The sequence below is a fragment of the Physcomitrium patens genome, chromosome 5 (assembly GCF_059467195.1).
Source record: "Physcomitrium patens ecotype Gransden chromosome 5, ASM5946719v1, whole genome shotgun sequence".
In the NCBI taxonomy this organism is placed as follows: Eukaryota; Viridiplantae; Streptophyta; class Bryopsida; order Funariales; family Funariaceae; genus Physcomitrium; species Physcomitrium patens.
In genome coordinates, this window is record NC_143414.1 from 14095042 (window position 1) to 14112831 (window position 17790).

Below are 17790 nucleotides of genomic sequence, written 5' to 3' on the forward strand. Positions count from 1 at the left end.
TTGATGCTTTTTATTGACAACATCCATCAAAATAAAGATGAAGAATCAAATAATTCTTTGCTATAAAGAAAACAAGGTTTAGTGAAGATTTCATTTATCTTTTTTTTCTTATTTGTGGTTTTTGTGTATTTGTGGCACTAAGAAGATGGAGAATCAAGAATCAATAATAAATAAAGATAAAATCTCTTTTTAAATGAATATAATATTTTCTCAAAGTTTTTGATATATTGATTTAAAATACTATTTTTTTGGGTTCAAATGTCTTTATATTTGTAGTGATATTCCTTGTTATTATTATTATTATTATTATTATTATTATTCATTGTATGGCATATAAAACATTATATGATAATATATTCTATTTTATTATTTAGTTTGTAAAAATAAATATAGTCATTACTTTATTTGTTAAGACCATTAGTAAACATTGGCTTCACTCATAGAAATCAAGAGGCATTTGGTATTGTTGTGTTGATTCTACAACACAAAAAAACACAATATAACTCACATGTGCATACATACATCAACAACAAACATGGCAATCACATGTCAAAGTATATTAGTTCTATTTGTATTTAACCATTACTATTACAACATTATTCAACAACATTATCACTAAGAGATAAATACAATGGCCACACAAGTTTCGTTGTACTGAAATTCAGTCCTACACCATATAATCAGTTTAACACATGACCCACTAGTATATAGTACCCCAAGGAATGAGTTTAAATGGATATGACAAAATCATGGCTTTATCAAAGAGAAGAAAATAGTTCACAAAACTGGACAGTGGGCATGTATGTTAGAGTGAGTGGGCCCAATTGATCAACTAGTCAGCCTCATATTGTGTGAGAACTGCCAAAAAGTGCAATTCCAAAGTTCACACAAACCGTTACAATGCCAGCCTCGTTCCCACGCTTCTACATTTCCAGCCAAAAGCCAGGTCAAAGGAGATGCACACCTGGCAGGGCGCCAATCGATCGTGGAAATCAGCATTTGCCACGTAGGTTGGCAACGGGTGTGGCCAATGGCAGGTGACGGCGCAGTCACCAGCGATTACGATAGAGAGGAGATCAGTGCGGGGGATTAGGGTTTTCTGGTCAATTGGATCCTGATGCATTTTCTGTCTCGGGGGGTTGGATTTGGCCAGTCTTCATGAGATTTTGTTGTGGCCATCTCTGGAATGCGGATCGTTGCATCGTTCTGTCGGAATGCCATTCGCAGAATTTTTTTCGAATGTATTCGGGGCCGCTTTGCGTTTGTTTGAGCTCTGCATGTGACCCAGAGGAGAGGTCTCCGTGGTCTGCAATTGGGAAGAAGGAGATTGGATACCTTAATTTTGGTGAGCAGAATCTCATGAATGTGGACTTGAGGATTATTGTATATACAACATTCCTATCCGGTATGCAAATTGGCGTTACTGGCCTGTGATGGCTGGGGAATTAAGTTTTTGGCTTCCTCTCGATGATATGCATGGTGGCATTTAGTTAGTGGCCGAGGGAGGAGGCAAGGTGGTTGAGGTAGGTGTATAATTCGCCTTTTTGAGTGCGCCTGTTTCGATGAAGGTGTTTGTTTCGAGTACCTGCATGTTGTCTTATTGAGCTTGGGCTGCATGCGAGAGTGTTCCGAGGTCTCTGTGCGGGATCAACTTAATTTCTCACACTTACCGACGCATCATTGTTCGTAATTTGCAGACTAATCCATCTGATGTTGTAATCTATGATAGTCGTTGGATTCGTTGTACGAATAGTCGTCAGGATCGCCATCGTTCTGGGGAGAAGTCGGTTTATAAGTTAAGGTTATAGCTTGAGGCATGCTGGTGGTTGTTCTCAGGTTTAGATGCTGTTATCATTGTAGCTCTTCTGTTAAATTCTTTACTTGCAAGTAACGAACTTCTGTGTCTGAATTATATCTATGCAAGGGAATTGGTGTGTTTGGTTGAGCGTGAATGGACTGAGTTACACTTGGATTGACTCTAAGGGTCTAGGTGTCTACAATCAGTGCTCTACCTACACATTTGAAATCATTTGCGAAGCTGAGTAGATGATTGGAAGCCCTGGAGTGGTCGTAGAAACACTTTACTGTATTGTCGTGCAACGATGTTTGATTGTTATGTCTCTCTATGCCTCTCACATGTATGCACCCAGACAATTTTTTAAAGGCGTAGATCGAACCAGCATGTATTTTTTTGCCAATTCATTTGCAAGCGTAATTCGCTCAGCGGAATGCTTGAATTGTTATTCTTCTGGTTGAAAAGTTTTACAACTTTGTGTCACGGTGTTCTTGATGGCGTATTAAATGGTCTTGCGTCAATTCTTGAATCTCTTACACCTATTCTCCTGAGCATTCTCACAGTTTTTTCAGTACCGAATTTGTGAGAGATTTATATTCTATATAGCTTCGCTGTGTGCGATTCACTCCTTTTATGTGCCATAAACCCTACATGGGTCACCAACTTTCAACTGAAGTCTTTATTCTATTCTGTGTCATGTTCAATGCTTGTCCAGGGTCGGTTTGAGTTCATGTGCATTAAACGTTATGTACGAATGTACGAATGTACGATCATGAATGTTCCGTGAGCTTCCTCTCTCCTAATTTTTTTCGATTCCTTGAGAGCATTCTTATTGTTTTCTTCTATTTACTTTTTTCATCAACAAGAGCTGTAATACTGTGTCCCTCGTGCAGATGCTTTGTGCTCTTTTTCACGAATATTGTCAACCCAGATTCTTGATTTGATTATTCCATTTGTTCTAGATGTCTAAGTTGCACTCGACTAACGCCAATCGTTCGTAAGTGTGCATTGCAGTGCATGTGAGATGCTGCTGGATCGAATCACTCGGATGCGAGGGGCCTTCCTTCCTCACCTTGGTGGTCAATGTTATTATTATTATTTTTTTTTGTGGGGGATAAACGGAATATTTGCTTCTGGAAGTAGAAGTCAGCGTGCCAAGAGCATCCGCGAACAAAGCTCTTGGTGACAAAATAGCGTTTGGACAAAGAAGTCTCGGTCATTGTGGAAACCAGACGGAGTTGAAGCTATGACTAACCTCGAAGTTAAACCTGAGAGAAAGAACGAAAGTCAACGTGTTGAAAGTCCAAAGCCTCACGAGGAGGTTCCAGTGATCGAACTAGTGGAGGAAGCATCCCCTAAAAATATAACTCCAAGGTTGGATATCTTCAAATTGGAAAATGACAGCAGTTTTCGATCTCATCAAGGATCTATAAGAGCACATCTTGGAGGTGATAAAGTTGTCAAGCGGGGAGCAAAACAAGCGAATCGGCGAAAAGGTGAAATACAGGGATTGGATACACAACATCTATCTATGAGGTCAGTTCAAAGAGGTCAGTTCAAAGGGGATTCAGTTGCGAAACCAACAGGAGCAGAGGTGGAAAATTCTACGTTGAAGCATATCCAATCTGAAAACGGCAGTTCAATGAATCTATCTGGTTCGTCACACGACAGATCCCATAAGATACAATCACTGCACTCGTGCGTAGCATGTTCTATCCAATCTGTGGCCATAAGGGGGAAGCAATATTATTTCATTCATGGTCCTCTGATATGAATACCTTTCTAGGTCAACAGCTGCATAGATCTTGCATCTCAGCTTGTCAACTTTGGACTTTTACGAAATACCACGTAGTTTACTGTATATGTAGCACTGCGATAAATAAATTAACCTCTAGTGCGTCATGTGTAACTTCTGTATAGACGTGCGGGCAGAATCACATCGGTTTATCAATTTTTCAGAATGACCAAAGCTCCGTTTTCGGTTTTCGGTAGCAGGATTGACTGATGCAGATGACCAAGCAGAGGCGTTTGCTGCACTTGCAGCTGTTATGGAAGTACATGGTATTCCAAAAGTAGTGGTGGGTTTGGCAGCTGATTTTCCCGGAGACACAGGCATGTATAGCAATTATCAATGCAGCATTTGCAAGAAACCTGAAACTGCAAAGTACACAATTGTGTGCGATAAGTGTCAGCAAAGTTATCACTTAATCTGTGTAGAGCTTAATCCTAACCAAGCCATGGAGAAAGAGAATGAGCACTGGCGTTGTGATTCTTGTGGGCCAGAGCTTGAGGGACAGTACTGGGGACTAGGGAGGATCACTGCACAGCATGATCGGAAGGAGGCAGATTCAAAATGGGATGTATCTACGTCGCATGCTGATGCTCTTGAACGTCTTGTTGTCATATTACCTGCTATTGATGCAGCTGTTGAAGACGATGGTAATGGAATACAATTGCAGACATCACCTGCGACAAGGACAGATTATGGTCATGGAGGGGCTGGTAATCTTAGCTTTAAATCAGCGAGAACTAAAAACGAAGATGTTGCTAGACTTGCTTGTAAAGAAAATGTGATGCCTGTTAAAAGAGGCAGAGGGCGTCCAAGGAAGGATTCAAAAGTGTTGAAAGAGCAAATTATCACAAATGCAACGAAGGACATGGGAATTCAGGATAGCGGACTCATCGAACTGCAACCTGCTCTTAATATAGGGTAATGTTTCTTTCGCCTTTTTTGTGGTAGTAACGGCTGGTAAGTTAGATAGGTGTTTGTTGTGACTTATACAATAACTATTTAGTAGTATAACTGCTTGGGGCCACTGTGGAATCGGTTCAGAACAGAATAATAATAGTTTATTGTTAGTTCGAATGTCAGGGGCGTTAGTAACCTGTGGTGTCAACTCTTACTTAATTGCTGCCAATAGAAGGGGCCATACTCTTGATGTTGTGAGAAAATTGGGAGGATGGATCTTTTCGTGCCTTACCCTGCTATTTTTGGTTTGCAGTGATACATGTGCAGTCATTGTAGTACGTCAATGTGTCATGTTTTTGAACTTCTATTACAACATTCTTTTTAAATTTTGTGTAGCGAAACTCCTGGTGGTTGTGATTTATGGATAGTTCTACATTATTCACTTCTTTTCACATGTAACAATAAAGAGAAGATCTCGAAACACCCTTTTCTACGATAAGATCTTTATTTCGTCTTATAATGAATGGTCTGCATCATGACTTGCTGTGGTCAGGTTTCTAGGACTCGCAAATTCTCGGAAAGAAACCAAGCGACGGAAAGATTCAAATGTACAGGATACTGCTCAGAAGGTATGTTGTGGTTATGCACATCTCAGAAATCATGTTTTCAAACTCCTACATTACTTGTTTGTTCAGTTCTGTGTACTATCTCGGAGTTTGAATTCCTGGGCGCTTAAAGCTTTTGCAAAGAGTTTTCTATCTTCGAATGCATTCTCAAGCATCAATCAGTTTTGCAGTATAACATTCGGGGCTGTTATTGCTAAAGTATCTGGTCGCTGATTCTAACTGATGCCGACAGAATTTCACTTGCTTGAAAATGTCTGGGCATGCAAGGAGTGCATCAACCCATTCTAAGATAATATGTTGGAAGCTGCAATATGATGTAAAAGGGGACATCATTCTGCATCTTTTGAGATAATACCTTGGGAAGCGATCTGACAACAAATACTCTTTGTCACTGGCAGCTGGGGTCGCCAATAAATCCTGTAGATTTATCGGTTGAGGGCTTTAGATCCAGTAAAGAGAAATTACTAAGTATGAGGCGTGGTGAGCTTGTTGAGGTTTCTAAGAGGCCCATTGTAAAAAACATTCCATTTGTCAAAGAAAGTCGTACGCATCCGCCTGCTGGTGAACTTCTGACGAGAAGAATCCCTGCAGAACTCGTAGGAGATACCCTTCAGGTACAGCAGCTCATTTTGTATTGGCAGAAATTTTACTGCAACTTTTTCATTTGCTTGTTGATTTTTTATTTCCAAACTGAATGTTTTGTGTCGTCTGCTTTTTTCGAGATATGCATTCTTTCAATTTTTATGGCTTCTTTATTAGTAATGAACAATATCTTGTGATTGTCATGTATATTTGTGGCAGGTTTGGGAGTTTTTGTGCCGTTTCTCCGACGTCCTTGGTTGGACATCTTTAACCTACGAGGAATTGGAATCAGGTTTGGTAAACTTAGGGCCACCTTTGGCAACGGACACAATTTTAGACGTGAAAATACGAGATTCTCTCGATCTCAGGAGCAGGAAAGATTCAGAAAAAAATTGTGCTGTAGCAGGTCGTGGTAGTCTTAGCGAGCATGGTGGAGCAAGACCTGGTGTTCCGCTAGAGAATGGTCCATATTTTGCTTGTGAAAGTGATGGTTTAAAAGCTGAAGGTTCAGGCTGTGTCAGAACTTCTCTGATAGCCCATGGGCTTAAGCAAGATACGACCACAGGGCAAATTAGGAATCCACCACAAAGGACGGCTGTACACGAGATAAGTAATAGAACAATCGGCCCTGCTGATTCGCCGGGACTAGAGGTGTCTGCAACAGAGGTGGCAGTGGCGTTTTCGGATGGCATGCTTAATGAGCACTTCGTCATGATGTCCACGACACATATATTACTTCTAAAGCTATTGCTTGCTGATCTGCAGTTTCGAATTAGCGGTACCCCCAATGTTAACAAATCTGAAGAGCCAAAGAAGAAGGGACGTAAACCCCTATATGAAGTTCCACAGGTTCCACAGGACGTAACAATGCCGGAGTTTCCAAACGACCTGCCCATTAATGAGGTGACCTGGCCAGAACTTGTACGAAGGTATTTGATCACTGTTGTTGAGGTTGAGAAATATGGAGACCTCACAGAGTTAAAACCGGAGGAACGTAAATGGTTGATGAGATGCCTCCAAGGTGATGGCGGCGTGCCGTGCGGTGCACTCTACACAGTTGTGGGTGTCGAGAGTGATGCACAGGTAGGCGGAGAAGGTCCCTGCCAGAGTTGTGTAATTACAGTCATACCTTTGACCATCTTCTTGTGTTTTCAGCTTGGAAACTCTCTGTCTTTAATTAGATTTTAGTTTACTATTATTATCCTTTTACTGTACTGGAGGATGGTCTTTCAGTGCGTACAGGATGAAGTTTCGAGTTTCTGGGTTATTTTTGCAATTTTTGCAGCTGCTAATCTTCTGATTACTTCACATGCTGAATAGTTTAATCGTTGCACTTCGTTGCTGATCAAAGTCGAAATTCAATACTTAATACGCCTTTCTATGAATGTTAATGACGTATTTCTGACTATGCGTAACTCTTTCAGGTTTTAGTTGAAGCTGAGAAAGAACTGGCCGTTCGGTTACCAAATGTGGATGAAGTGGGAGAGGAACTGGATGACCCTGTTGACGAGTTCGACAAACTTCCTCAATGGGTGGAGGCATTAAAACCTGTAATGAAAATGGCCACAAATGTTGGTTCCCGGATTAGAACTAAGGTGAAAGAAGCTCTGGAGTTGGGCCCTCCAGAGTGGGCTAGAGATACTTTAAAGTGGTCGATAAGTAAGGAAGTCTTTAAAAGCAATGCTTCTGGTCCGACAAAGGTATCTTTCTGGAAGTGCCCAGCTTAGGTAGTTGACCTTGCATAAGCTTACTATGGAGTCTCATTGCATGAATTCCTAATAGCATCTGTATGTAGTAACTAAATTATCATCTTGAGTAGTCTGAAGGGCGAGTATTAAACCATATCGTATGTGTGAATCATTGTGAGCCATGTTTTCAACCATGAGTCGTCCTACATTTATATTTCAAAATTTTCAATGCATGCCTGATAAAATGCATTGCATTGTTCCAGAAAGCTATTATTGAGGTCTTGACGTATTTTAATCTTTCGCCCTCTTGCGATTCCCCAAATTACAAGACAAAGACTAAGAAGATGATGCCCTCAGTTGATGAGCTCATGCAGCGCTGCCGTGTTGTTTTGAGGACTTTGGCAGACGCTGACAAGACTGATACCTTTTCTATACTCATAGGTCCAGAAGGGCACGGTTCAAGAAGGCTGCATGGAATGGTGGCACGCCCCCTCGATTTTCGAACTATCGATGCCCGGCTTGCTGCTGGGGCTTATGGTGGATCTGTCGATGCGTTTGCGGAGGATGTTAGACAAGTATGTCTCTTTAATTCAATTCTCGAAAATTTTGACAGTAAAAGGCTCAACTCTTAAGAACCTACTGAGCTACTGTAGTAAATTCATCCTACTTTGTTTGTCTTCTCTATTTGAAACCTTAAAAGCTTACAACCGGTGTGGTGCCTCTACATCTACAGATATGGAGGAACGTAGAGTCATTGCAGAAAGGAGGTGACGTGATGCAACTGGCATCTGATTTGTCTCAAATTTTCGAAGAACTGTTGCAAAAACAGGTATTGTACTTCGCGGCACACTATTTTTGACTACTGTTGTTTTGTTTTGTCGGAGGAGAGCGGGTTTTAGTACAGAGGCCTGTTACATGACTGCTTCATCACTTGCCACGTGGACTGCGGCCTGTTTACTGCTTCATTATTTCCCAATTTTGTACCAATTGCTCTCCACTCTTGATAATACCATTATTATATTTGTATAGCGAATAGTGATTGTAGGAAAAAAGTATCTTTACCTCAAGTATGCGCATTGGATCTTCGTATACCATTCGTATTGTCAACTTTTCTTCTTTTCATCCTCACTTTTCCATTTTCTTTTATTCATTGAACCTAGGGGATGAAGTCTTGCACAATTCCGCAATGTTAGTCCTGTTGATAGTCCTGTTGGAAGTGACTCATAGGTGAGAAGTTCATATTCTCGTGTGCAGGTCTTAAACTTTATGAATGGCATTCCAGAAGTTAATGTGGATGAGCTCAAGATTGATGAAGTTAATGCTGTGGAAGAAGGAAAAGACATCGATCTATTCAGTAGGTCAGTAACAGCTGAGAATCCCGATGAGAATAAGCTGCAGAGGGCTCCTTGGCAAGATACTGACACTTGTAGAGTGTGTGGGGTAGATGAAGACTACGAGAGCATCATGCTGTGTGACAAGTGCGATGCAGAATATCACACCTACTGCTTGAACCCACCTCTGGAGAGGGTTCCCGAAGGTACCTGGTTCTGTCCTGAGTGTGTTGCGCTTGACAAAGTTTTTCCAGACAGACTTAGAAAGGACGGGGAATTGGTTGGGACTGAATCATTGGAAGGGGAGGAAGATCATTGTTCAGCCGATCGAAATATGGATAATCCAGTTCAAACAAAACATGAGAGCGCTGCGGAGCGTCTTTTAAAGCAAGTTGAGCTGAAAGAGTATTGGCAGCTGGGACTGTCGGAGGTAAGGAATTGTTTTACTTCAAACACTATTTTCTATTTCTGCCATATATGTAGATGGTTTCTTACTGCGCTTGTCTTCAACTTTTACTGTTGTAAATGTAGTTTGTTGAGGTTTGTTTTGTTTTAGCAAAATTGTCTCATGTAAATACTTTGGATTTCTGCATTGTTTCTTTTGATACTCAAAACTCTCAGGATTTGTTTAATAATTTTCTTGTTTTGATGTAATCCTCATTCGCTCTTTGGGTGATAAGGTTACAGTATCCAGACATTTTGTTCTGTGACGACTTAATTTGTACTGACTGTTTGACATAATCATCAGAGAATTTATATTCTTAAATTTTTATGCGAAGAATCGCTGAAGACCACAGAACTCCGTACACATTTGGAAAAGAGCGTGGAATTAGCGTATGATCTCCAGCAACAACTCAGTGCTTTACGTGCACTATGGGAGGGTTCTGTAATAGCTATTGACGAGAAGGGAAAGCAGCGGAAAAAGATGGTTGAAAACTTGAAGTCGCGACCACACAGTGTGACAGGCACAGAAGCAGCACGTATTGATTCGTGGTCCATCAGCTTAAAACAGCATTCTTCTGCCGTTGTAGATGCTGAAGATATTACACCAGCTTTGCCACGGCTTCTAAATTTTGACGTCGATGGTGACGAATACGAGAATGCAGTTGAGAGGGATACCACAATTATGGCATTTCTTGATTCTGACAAAGCGGGAAAGGGTGACACTGTATCTGTCAGTAGTGCTATCCATGAGAACCATAAGTCGAATGAGCAAATCAAGATTGAAGATGCAAGCAATGGTGTGATTGCTTCTAACAATCTAATAAATCATTTTCCTTCTTCAGCTGATCTCTCCGTTGCAGTCCTCAATTGCACAGTCAATGCAATGAAGAGAAAACATTGTGTTGGCGCTCAGGAGGGTGATTTAATGGCAGAGGTTGGGTCGAGAATCGAGACTGCATCAGAGAATGTAACGACCAGAAATAGCAAACAAGCGAAATTCGAAGAGTATAATGAAGACGCTCAGCCTGCGGTTGAGGTCATGAATGTCACTGCAGCTTTAAATCAAACAGTAAATGTTTATCTGGACAAGAACAGGGGGGCCCGGGGAAGTCATTTGACTGATCATGATGGAGTAGAATTGAAGACATTTGATTCGAATGAACAGATTGTTAAGTTTCATTTTTCTAGTGAACTCCAGGGGCTGACTGTAGCCCCTGGTTCTGATTTCAAACTCGGCGGAACCCTTGAGAGGGATGTTAATACGTACCCCGAAAAAGTGCCCAGACGTACCAGTTCAGGTAAGTGAAATGTGTGGTTGACTCTTTCTATAATTCTTGCTGCTCAGAATGCAGTGACTACGCGTCATAACCTTTGCTGGATGTACTTTTTGAGTACATGCTATGCATATACATAAAACTTCATTTTTTTTTATATTTACCTCATCAAACTTTTAGTGTTATTGCCTTGTAGCTTTTACAATTGCGCACTTGACCTTTGAAACCTGTGACATGTGAACAGAATCGGGCACAAAGAACACTGCTGTTTGTGAGGAATCAAACGCGGAAGCTGAATCCGGACGGAAGATAGCGGTACGATCAAGTCGCTTGATTCCTGAACTTTCCAGCTTATCTGAAGGTAGTGTGAAGGTCGGGACATCCGGTGCTGGATTCCTACCTCGGACACCAAAACGCAAGCTTGAATTGGTTTCGAATATAGAGTCTCGAAAGAAACTGAAGACAGATGCTCAAGGTACTCCTGCATTTGGCGAAGTTATCGATGATTCACACAGAGGTGAAGCCTTCTCTAAACTTCAAAAACACGGACTCTTGCAGTCACCTGCAATAATGGGCTCGACTCCTTCGAGCACATCTTTAAAGATGCATGCAGAAATTATGAAATTGAAGTTGAAGCTGCACAACACAGCTTTGCGGCGCGACCACCTTGGCACTGACGATATTGGAAGGAATTATTGGGCCCTTTCAGGACCAAAGCAGGCCTCTATGCTTGTCGTTTCAGAATGCGATGTGATAGCTGGAGCTGAATTTGAAAGGACAGAGGAAAGCGTTTTCTCTTATGTAGAACATAACGTGAGAAATGATGACGATAGAGATATCTCACAAGGTGGTAAGGCTTTTGCTTGATTTGGTCGTGATTTGATTAATGTAGACCATGTCAGAGTGTGATGTGTTACATTGCTACAAACTGCATTTCCCACTGCACAGTTTTTAACACTATGTTGGAGTCTAGTTACTACTCATTCAGTTTCTCATGCATCAGGCCCAAATCAAGAACTACTATTTCGAGTTTAGAAAATTAAGAGGCTGCGTCTTAAATCATCGTTGGTGCTAACCTTGACAACTTATTTACTGCTGAGCCCCATTTACTGCTCGCTATAGTTTGATGTCAATGTTCCCGCTCAATTATGCAGATCATTCTGTGGATAAAACTAAGGTGGTGAAGACTCGCTGGTGGGCATACCAAAACGATGCATCAATTGACTCCCTCTTGGCGTGGTTAAATCCTCGTGTTGAAGTGGAGCTAGCTCTGAAAACTTCCATTTGCAACTGGCGAAAATCTTTGATTTCCAAATTTCATGAGCTTCTTCAGGAGAAACAGAGTAACAACCCCTTAGAAAACCTTACCGATGGAGCTTTAAAAAAAGAACCGGAAGCTCAGATCTCTAAAGTCATTCCTAAAAAGTTCCCTGCTTTACAGGCAACCGCCATTCTTCAGATGAGGCACGGTTCAGCTAGTTCCTTAGATAGAATAGTGCCGAAGAGGGCTTTGCTGGCTATGGGGGAAAGAGTAATTCGATGCAGCTGCCTAGAACCTCTTTTGAAGTTCAAAAGGCACTGCCAAGCGTGCCATGAGACTTACGAGTCTACAGTGGAACTTGAAAGTCATAAGAGCGTTTGTCCTAGTTCAGCAGGCACCGATTCCTTTCATATGAAGAATCAGAAAGCAACTGAGAAGGGAAATAATAGTGGTTTTTTTGAGAAAGATCAGAAAAGAAAGTCTACTTCACCGATGGAAGAAACCGAACTATTTTCGGAAAGAGAGGATATTTACGTGCTTAGTTGTGAAAAAAATGTTTGTTTGTCACTAGAATTTTCAGAGCCAATAGTTCAGAGACATGCAGCTAGAAGCAAAACACAGCCTCCTCATTGTTTGGAATCAGATGATGCAAATGTCATCGGCAATTGGGCTGCATCCGAAGAGCCCGTGGAAGATGCTTTCTTTCTCTCTGACTTTCAAGATGATACACAGAATATGGATGTTGATGACGTTGAGGCAGAGGATTTGCGTATGGGATTTGGATCCTTTTCATCGCTTCTTCAAGATGATGAATGGGAAGCTAATGAAAGATCTGAATTAAAACGGAAGAAACCTGGCTCGGGCAAGAAGACCTCTAAGAAACCTCTTATTCAGGGAGCCAGAGAAATGACACTTGCCAACTTTGATTATGCTTCTTTGCCAATGAATTTCTCTACACCAGACTCGACTCGGGGCAGAATACTTCAAATTGGGTGTATAGCAGACCAGGGCCCAACTTTTGCTCCGGCTCTGCATTTTGCGCCCGCATTTGATCTCTCTCTTATGATCAAGCCATTCCATCCTGTTTTTAATGTTAATGATGTACAAGGAGTTGAATTTCCAGGTTCATCCCCACCTCCATCTTCACTTAATGACAGTTCCACGGAGGAGTTAAATCCGAAGGATTTTGTTGAGGGAGGCTTGGATGCGGTGTCTTGGTATGATCCTCAAACCTCAGGGGAGGTTCCCCCCGACTTGATTTTTGCGTCAGAAATCTTAGGTTTGCCGATATTGGAATCAGATAAGAATTATGTTTCTCACACGGACGGTGGATGCGCTCTCGAGGTTGATGCAGAAAATATTATCATTACAAACGATGAGATGCAGCCTGGTTGTACCCCCAATACTAACAGATGTGAAAAGGATTCATTGAGTGGCACACTGGAATTAAGATATGCAGTCAATGCCACCGAAGTAGAAACTGTTTCCTCTTTTGATAAGTTACGACCAACCTCTGATTTAGAACACTCCGACTTGGTTCCTTTCAGTGCACTCAAGACGCAACCCCTTCCTAATTTGGACGTGCCACTTGCGACGGTTGTAATTGAAGCACCAGCGGTTGTTCCAAACTCCATAACCATGAAGAAACCTTCTAAATTTTTTGCTGTTCCAGAGCCTTCATTACGTCCCCTTGTAGGAGAACAATATGGAGTATTAGTAGGAATAAAAATGAGGCTGTTGGATATGGAGGCAGCCATGGGAGTTGACATCTTGATACCTATAAAATCTGCACCAGCCAGACGGCGAGCATGGCGTTCTCTTGTTAAATCTGCTCTTTGTATATACGAGGTAATGACATTTCACTCTACGTGACTCTGATGTCTGTGGCGTCCGCTAGATTTTTAGTCTTGTTAAATTTTCTCAGAGAAAACTTAAATTATAGTGTCCAAATTCCTTGCAGATGACCAAGTCTGTCATCCTTCTTGAGCAAATGGTGCGGGCAGACTGTTTGAAGAGAACGTGGTGTTATTGGTCATCACTTTCAGCTGCTGCTAGATCTGCTACTCTCTCCACATTGGCTTTAAGAATATTTGCCTTTGATTCTGCAATTATGTACAAAAAAGAGGAGCTGATTGCTGATGATACATTACGGTCAAGTACGGTGAAGAAGTCCAAAAAGATACCTGTGCAAGTGCCATTTTCCTCCAACAAGAAGAAAGTCAACAGGATCAGCTGAGTATGGCCTGATGTTGGTGAGATGGTCGATTTCCCGATGCGTTCTGGTAGTGCAGTTCTCTAGATTGAGAACATTTTCCGTGAAGTCTTTAATGTGTAAATACCACTAAAACATTCTACTATCACCATTTTTTGCAATGAATGCTGACAGTTTCAACAATTCTTACTGCCCACACAGATTTTTTAAGTACATGTTGTCGTTAAGCTTTTTCGGTGATACCTAGAAGACCAGTCGTTTAAAACTCACTTGCATCCAATTAACTTCTGTATTTCGACAGACGTGATATGAAGTCATGTAGCTCTTCACAATTTTTTGTGCCGGTTTTTCCAATTCCTGATTTAACCGAAGGTTTATGTTACTGAACACTGTCGACAAGTGTTACCGTATTATAGTGAACCAATGCCAGCTAAATTAATCTGAAGCTTTTTTTGTTTTTGTTTTGTTAGTCTCCCACGTTTTAATTCAGTTTCTCCCCAACTATTTACCAGGTTTTCAATAGTATTACCTAGCGTTTTGTATGGTCCATGTATTCCATGCTTAAGATGGTTGGATGTTTTAATCCTTTCTGGTATGTGAAGATCTGATTGAGCTTCAATACCTTAGTTGTGATGGTTACAGGTCTTCAAATGTGAAATTTTTGACATATAAGATTTTGATGTGAAAGGATTCTATTGTCCATAGTACCTAAAATGAAATTCTCTTCAAGTTGGTGGTAAGTTAGTAACAATGTCCATGAGATCATGTTCAATGCATCCAATGCCACTAAGTTGCAAAACACAATAACATACTATATGATACATGCACCAAAAATGAAACTTATTTCAGTAGAATGATCAAGAAAATTCTAAAAATAATCTATGATTATGGTATTTCATTTAATGCTATTCCCAACTGTAATATTAATGAGGACACCAATTTTTTAAAATCAATTGTCTCTTGTATTTTAGAATGACACTATTGGAGAAATTGTTAGTTTTTCTATTGACCATCAAAATCACATTATCTGATGGAATTCACATCACAATAACTTCCTAACCCTAAACCTGGTTTGAGTAATTAAAAATTTGAAAGAAAATCATATATCTATGTATTAATATAAAATAAAAACCATAGGGTAAAGTTGCAAACTAATTAAAGCTAATGACAAAACATTTGAATGAAAACATAATAATGTCACAAATATTTAAAATAATATTGACTGAATAACATACATTACATGCATTCCAAATTTTAAAATCAACTGGCTCTAAAACTTTCACATTATTTAAACAAATGCTTTGTGACATTTAGACAGAATCTGTAAACTAAAAGTGACAAAAACCAAAAGATTTCATTTGAGTCACAACATTAATTTGTGTTTTATATTTTAAAATAAAAAATATGTAATAGAGATAATTAAGTATTCAAGTTAAATACAGCTGATATTGAAGTTCCACAAAGTTAATGTTTATTTTTTGAACCAACATCAAAATTCATGTTTTAAAATGAAAAAAACATAACAATGATTAAATGTTTATTTGCAATTAATTGAGGTAATATTATAATATGTATATTAGAGTGATTTGATATATTATTTTTTCCTTAAAAAACACATCTAATAGATTGTTGATACCACTATAAATACTTCGGCCAAGTAAAATAAGATTTAAATATCTATTCAGTGAGGAGCTAATGGAAGTATTCACTTAATAGTATCACTACCACAAATAAACTATAGATATGAGTAAACCTCAATTTTCATCCTTGAACAAGCTTAATAACAAATTGGAAGGATAAATTATGTATGAAGATAATATAGTTTAGATTCAAAAACAGAACTGAAATTGATATTTCATTAATAAATGTTAAAAAATATTTTATTTGTTTTTGTCTTATTTTTTTAATACAAATAAATAAAAAAAACTTATAACTTCTGTATAAAGCATTCTACTATTGCAGGCCCTTGCTTTGCTTCGAGAATCACATCTTGAAATAAGTCATTTAAGTATAAAAGCATAACATAAAATAATATATCTATGCCAAAAATTTAGCCATGATTATACAAATATATACTCATTAATACTATACAAAAATAAATTAATTAAAAAAATAAAAAAGAATATATAATATAAAATGTACATATAAAAAAATTGTGAAAATAAAATATTAAAAACTCAAACAATAAAAGTACATAAACTATGTAGTTTTGATTTATAATACATTTATAATTTTTAAAAATATATTAAAATAAAATTTAGTTTTTTATAAGTATATATTTATAAATAAGCATTTAAGTGTGTATTTTTAAGTATCAATAAGTATACATTTATATACACACACACACACATATATATATATATATATATATACACATTCATAAACAAATGTACATATGTACATATACATATATACACGTACATACATACATACATACAAACAAAATCAAGCATATGAACAAATAAAAAAAACATATGATAATAATATTTTATTGAATCCATTATATTTTATTGAATGTCCACATTCGGCGAGCAAGAACCCGACGAACGACCAAACTGTCCGACGACGATGGTCGTCCGCCAGCGTCAGACTCTTCTTCTTCGTCGACGAGACTCCGTGAATCAAATTGCAGAGCTAGACCCGAAACCCTAGAAAATATATCTGGGTCACTTCTGGATGTTTCCATCAACCCCTCACTCACTCACTCTCTCTCTCTCTCTGCGATGTTGAATTGTTTGTTCATGCGCATCTCATGCCTCTGTAGCGAGGATTCCTTGTCCATACATACATAATGCTATTTTCTTGATTTCGTGGCCTTGAGCTGTGCTGGAACTGTTAGTGTCGGACTTCCTGTTCCTTTGCTGGTAGTTTTTGCTGCTTGTAGCGATTTGTTGATTGGTCGATCAATCGATCAAGGAGGTGAGTGAGCAAGTGAGCGGGGCTATCACGGCGTCGTCAAGCATGAAGTCATTTCCCGGAGCAGGACTGTTCATACCAGATTTGGATGATGGTGTGGTTGGAGTGGCTATGGACGTAGATGTGGACGGAGATGCGCTCGAGTTGCTCGGCGATGCGGCAGTTGACCACAAGCCCTCCGATGCCGATTTCTTCAACGACTTCGAGGATGATTTCGATGACTCTGATTTGGCCTAAGCTTGCGGACGGTAGCTTTTGATGTAGTGTCTGTTGCCGATTTCGCAATTGTGTTAGAGGTCAATTGTGGAGGTTGTGTTAGGAAATGGGTTGGGTTTTGGGTAAATGATTCAGCAGTTTTAGTCGCTAGGTCTGTAGCCAAAGATCCGTGCGAACGGCAGGCATGTGATATTCAGTCGTGATTAACAAAGGACGCCTTCACTTCTGAAAGGTACGTATTTGCTCTACATGTTGTAGGTGTATGGGGTCCTTGAACTTGACCGGAGAGTGTTCTGATTTCAGAGCTATAGGGAGTTCTGACCTTTGTAATTGTAAAGATTGTAACCATCAACCTGATATTCCGTTTTCGTTAACAATTCCTCTTCTAATATTTGAAATTATCTTCTGGGGTACTTCTTTCTAGATCGTTACTGTGGAAGGTTTTCTCTGTTGATTTACTGCACTATGGAAGAATTTATCCCTCCAACTGAATGTGCATATCTTATTCGGTATGAGATGTAGCTCTGTATTGCATGGGATTTCAGGCATTAATTTTAGCCGCCTGGACGTTATGTCTTGACAGCGTAAAATTAATTCCTTAACGTCATTTTAGAGTCGTTGCAGAATAAAATTTGATCTTTAGTTTGCTTTTGGGTTGTTTTTGGTTGAGAACCTGGAAACCGGGTATCTCAATGGTAAGTCAAAGTAGGGTGTATCCACAAGTGTCAGGTACCCGTTCCTGATACTTGTAAGGGG

General features: G+C 39.6%; 1 protein-coding gene across 6 annotated transcripts; it reads left to right on the plus strand.

Moving 5' to 3' along the window:
• Positions 1 to 1097: 1097 nt before the first annotated feature.
• On the plus strand, positions 1098 to 14085 carry LOC112282188 (methyl-CpG-binding domain-containing protein 9). 6 transcript variants are annotated; one of them, XM_073533905.2, is made up of 15 exons: positions 1098 to 1345; positions 2810 to 3450; positions 3788 to 4505; positions 5038 to 5113; positions 5509 to 5724; positions 5912 to 6775; positions 7117 to 7392; positions 7644 to 7955; positions 8114 to 8209; positions 8635 to 9141; positions 9460 to 10453; positions 10674 to 11279; positions 11584 to 12907; positions 13238 to 13538; positions 13651 to 14085. In XM_073533905.2, exons 2-15 carry the CDS (start codon positions 3042 to 3044, stop codon positions 13924 to 13926), a joined length of 6975 nt encoding a protein of 2324 aa, XP_073390006.1. In that variant the 5' UTR covers positions 1098 to 1345; positions 2810 to 3041; the 3' UTR covers positions 13927 to 14085. The 6 variants fall into 6 exon arrangements, with proteins under 6 accessions (XP_073390006.1, XP_090106721.1, XP_073390004.1 ...); XM_090250595.1 differs by having other exon boundaries at positions 2798 to 3450; positions 11584 to 13538; XM_073533903.2 differs by having other exon boundaries at positions 11584 to 13538.
• Positions 14086 to 17790: the final 3705 nt, after the last annotated feature.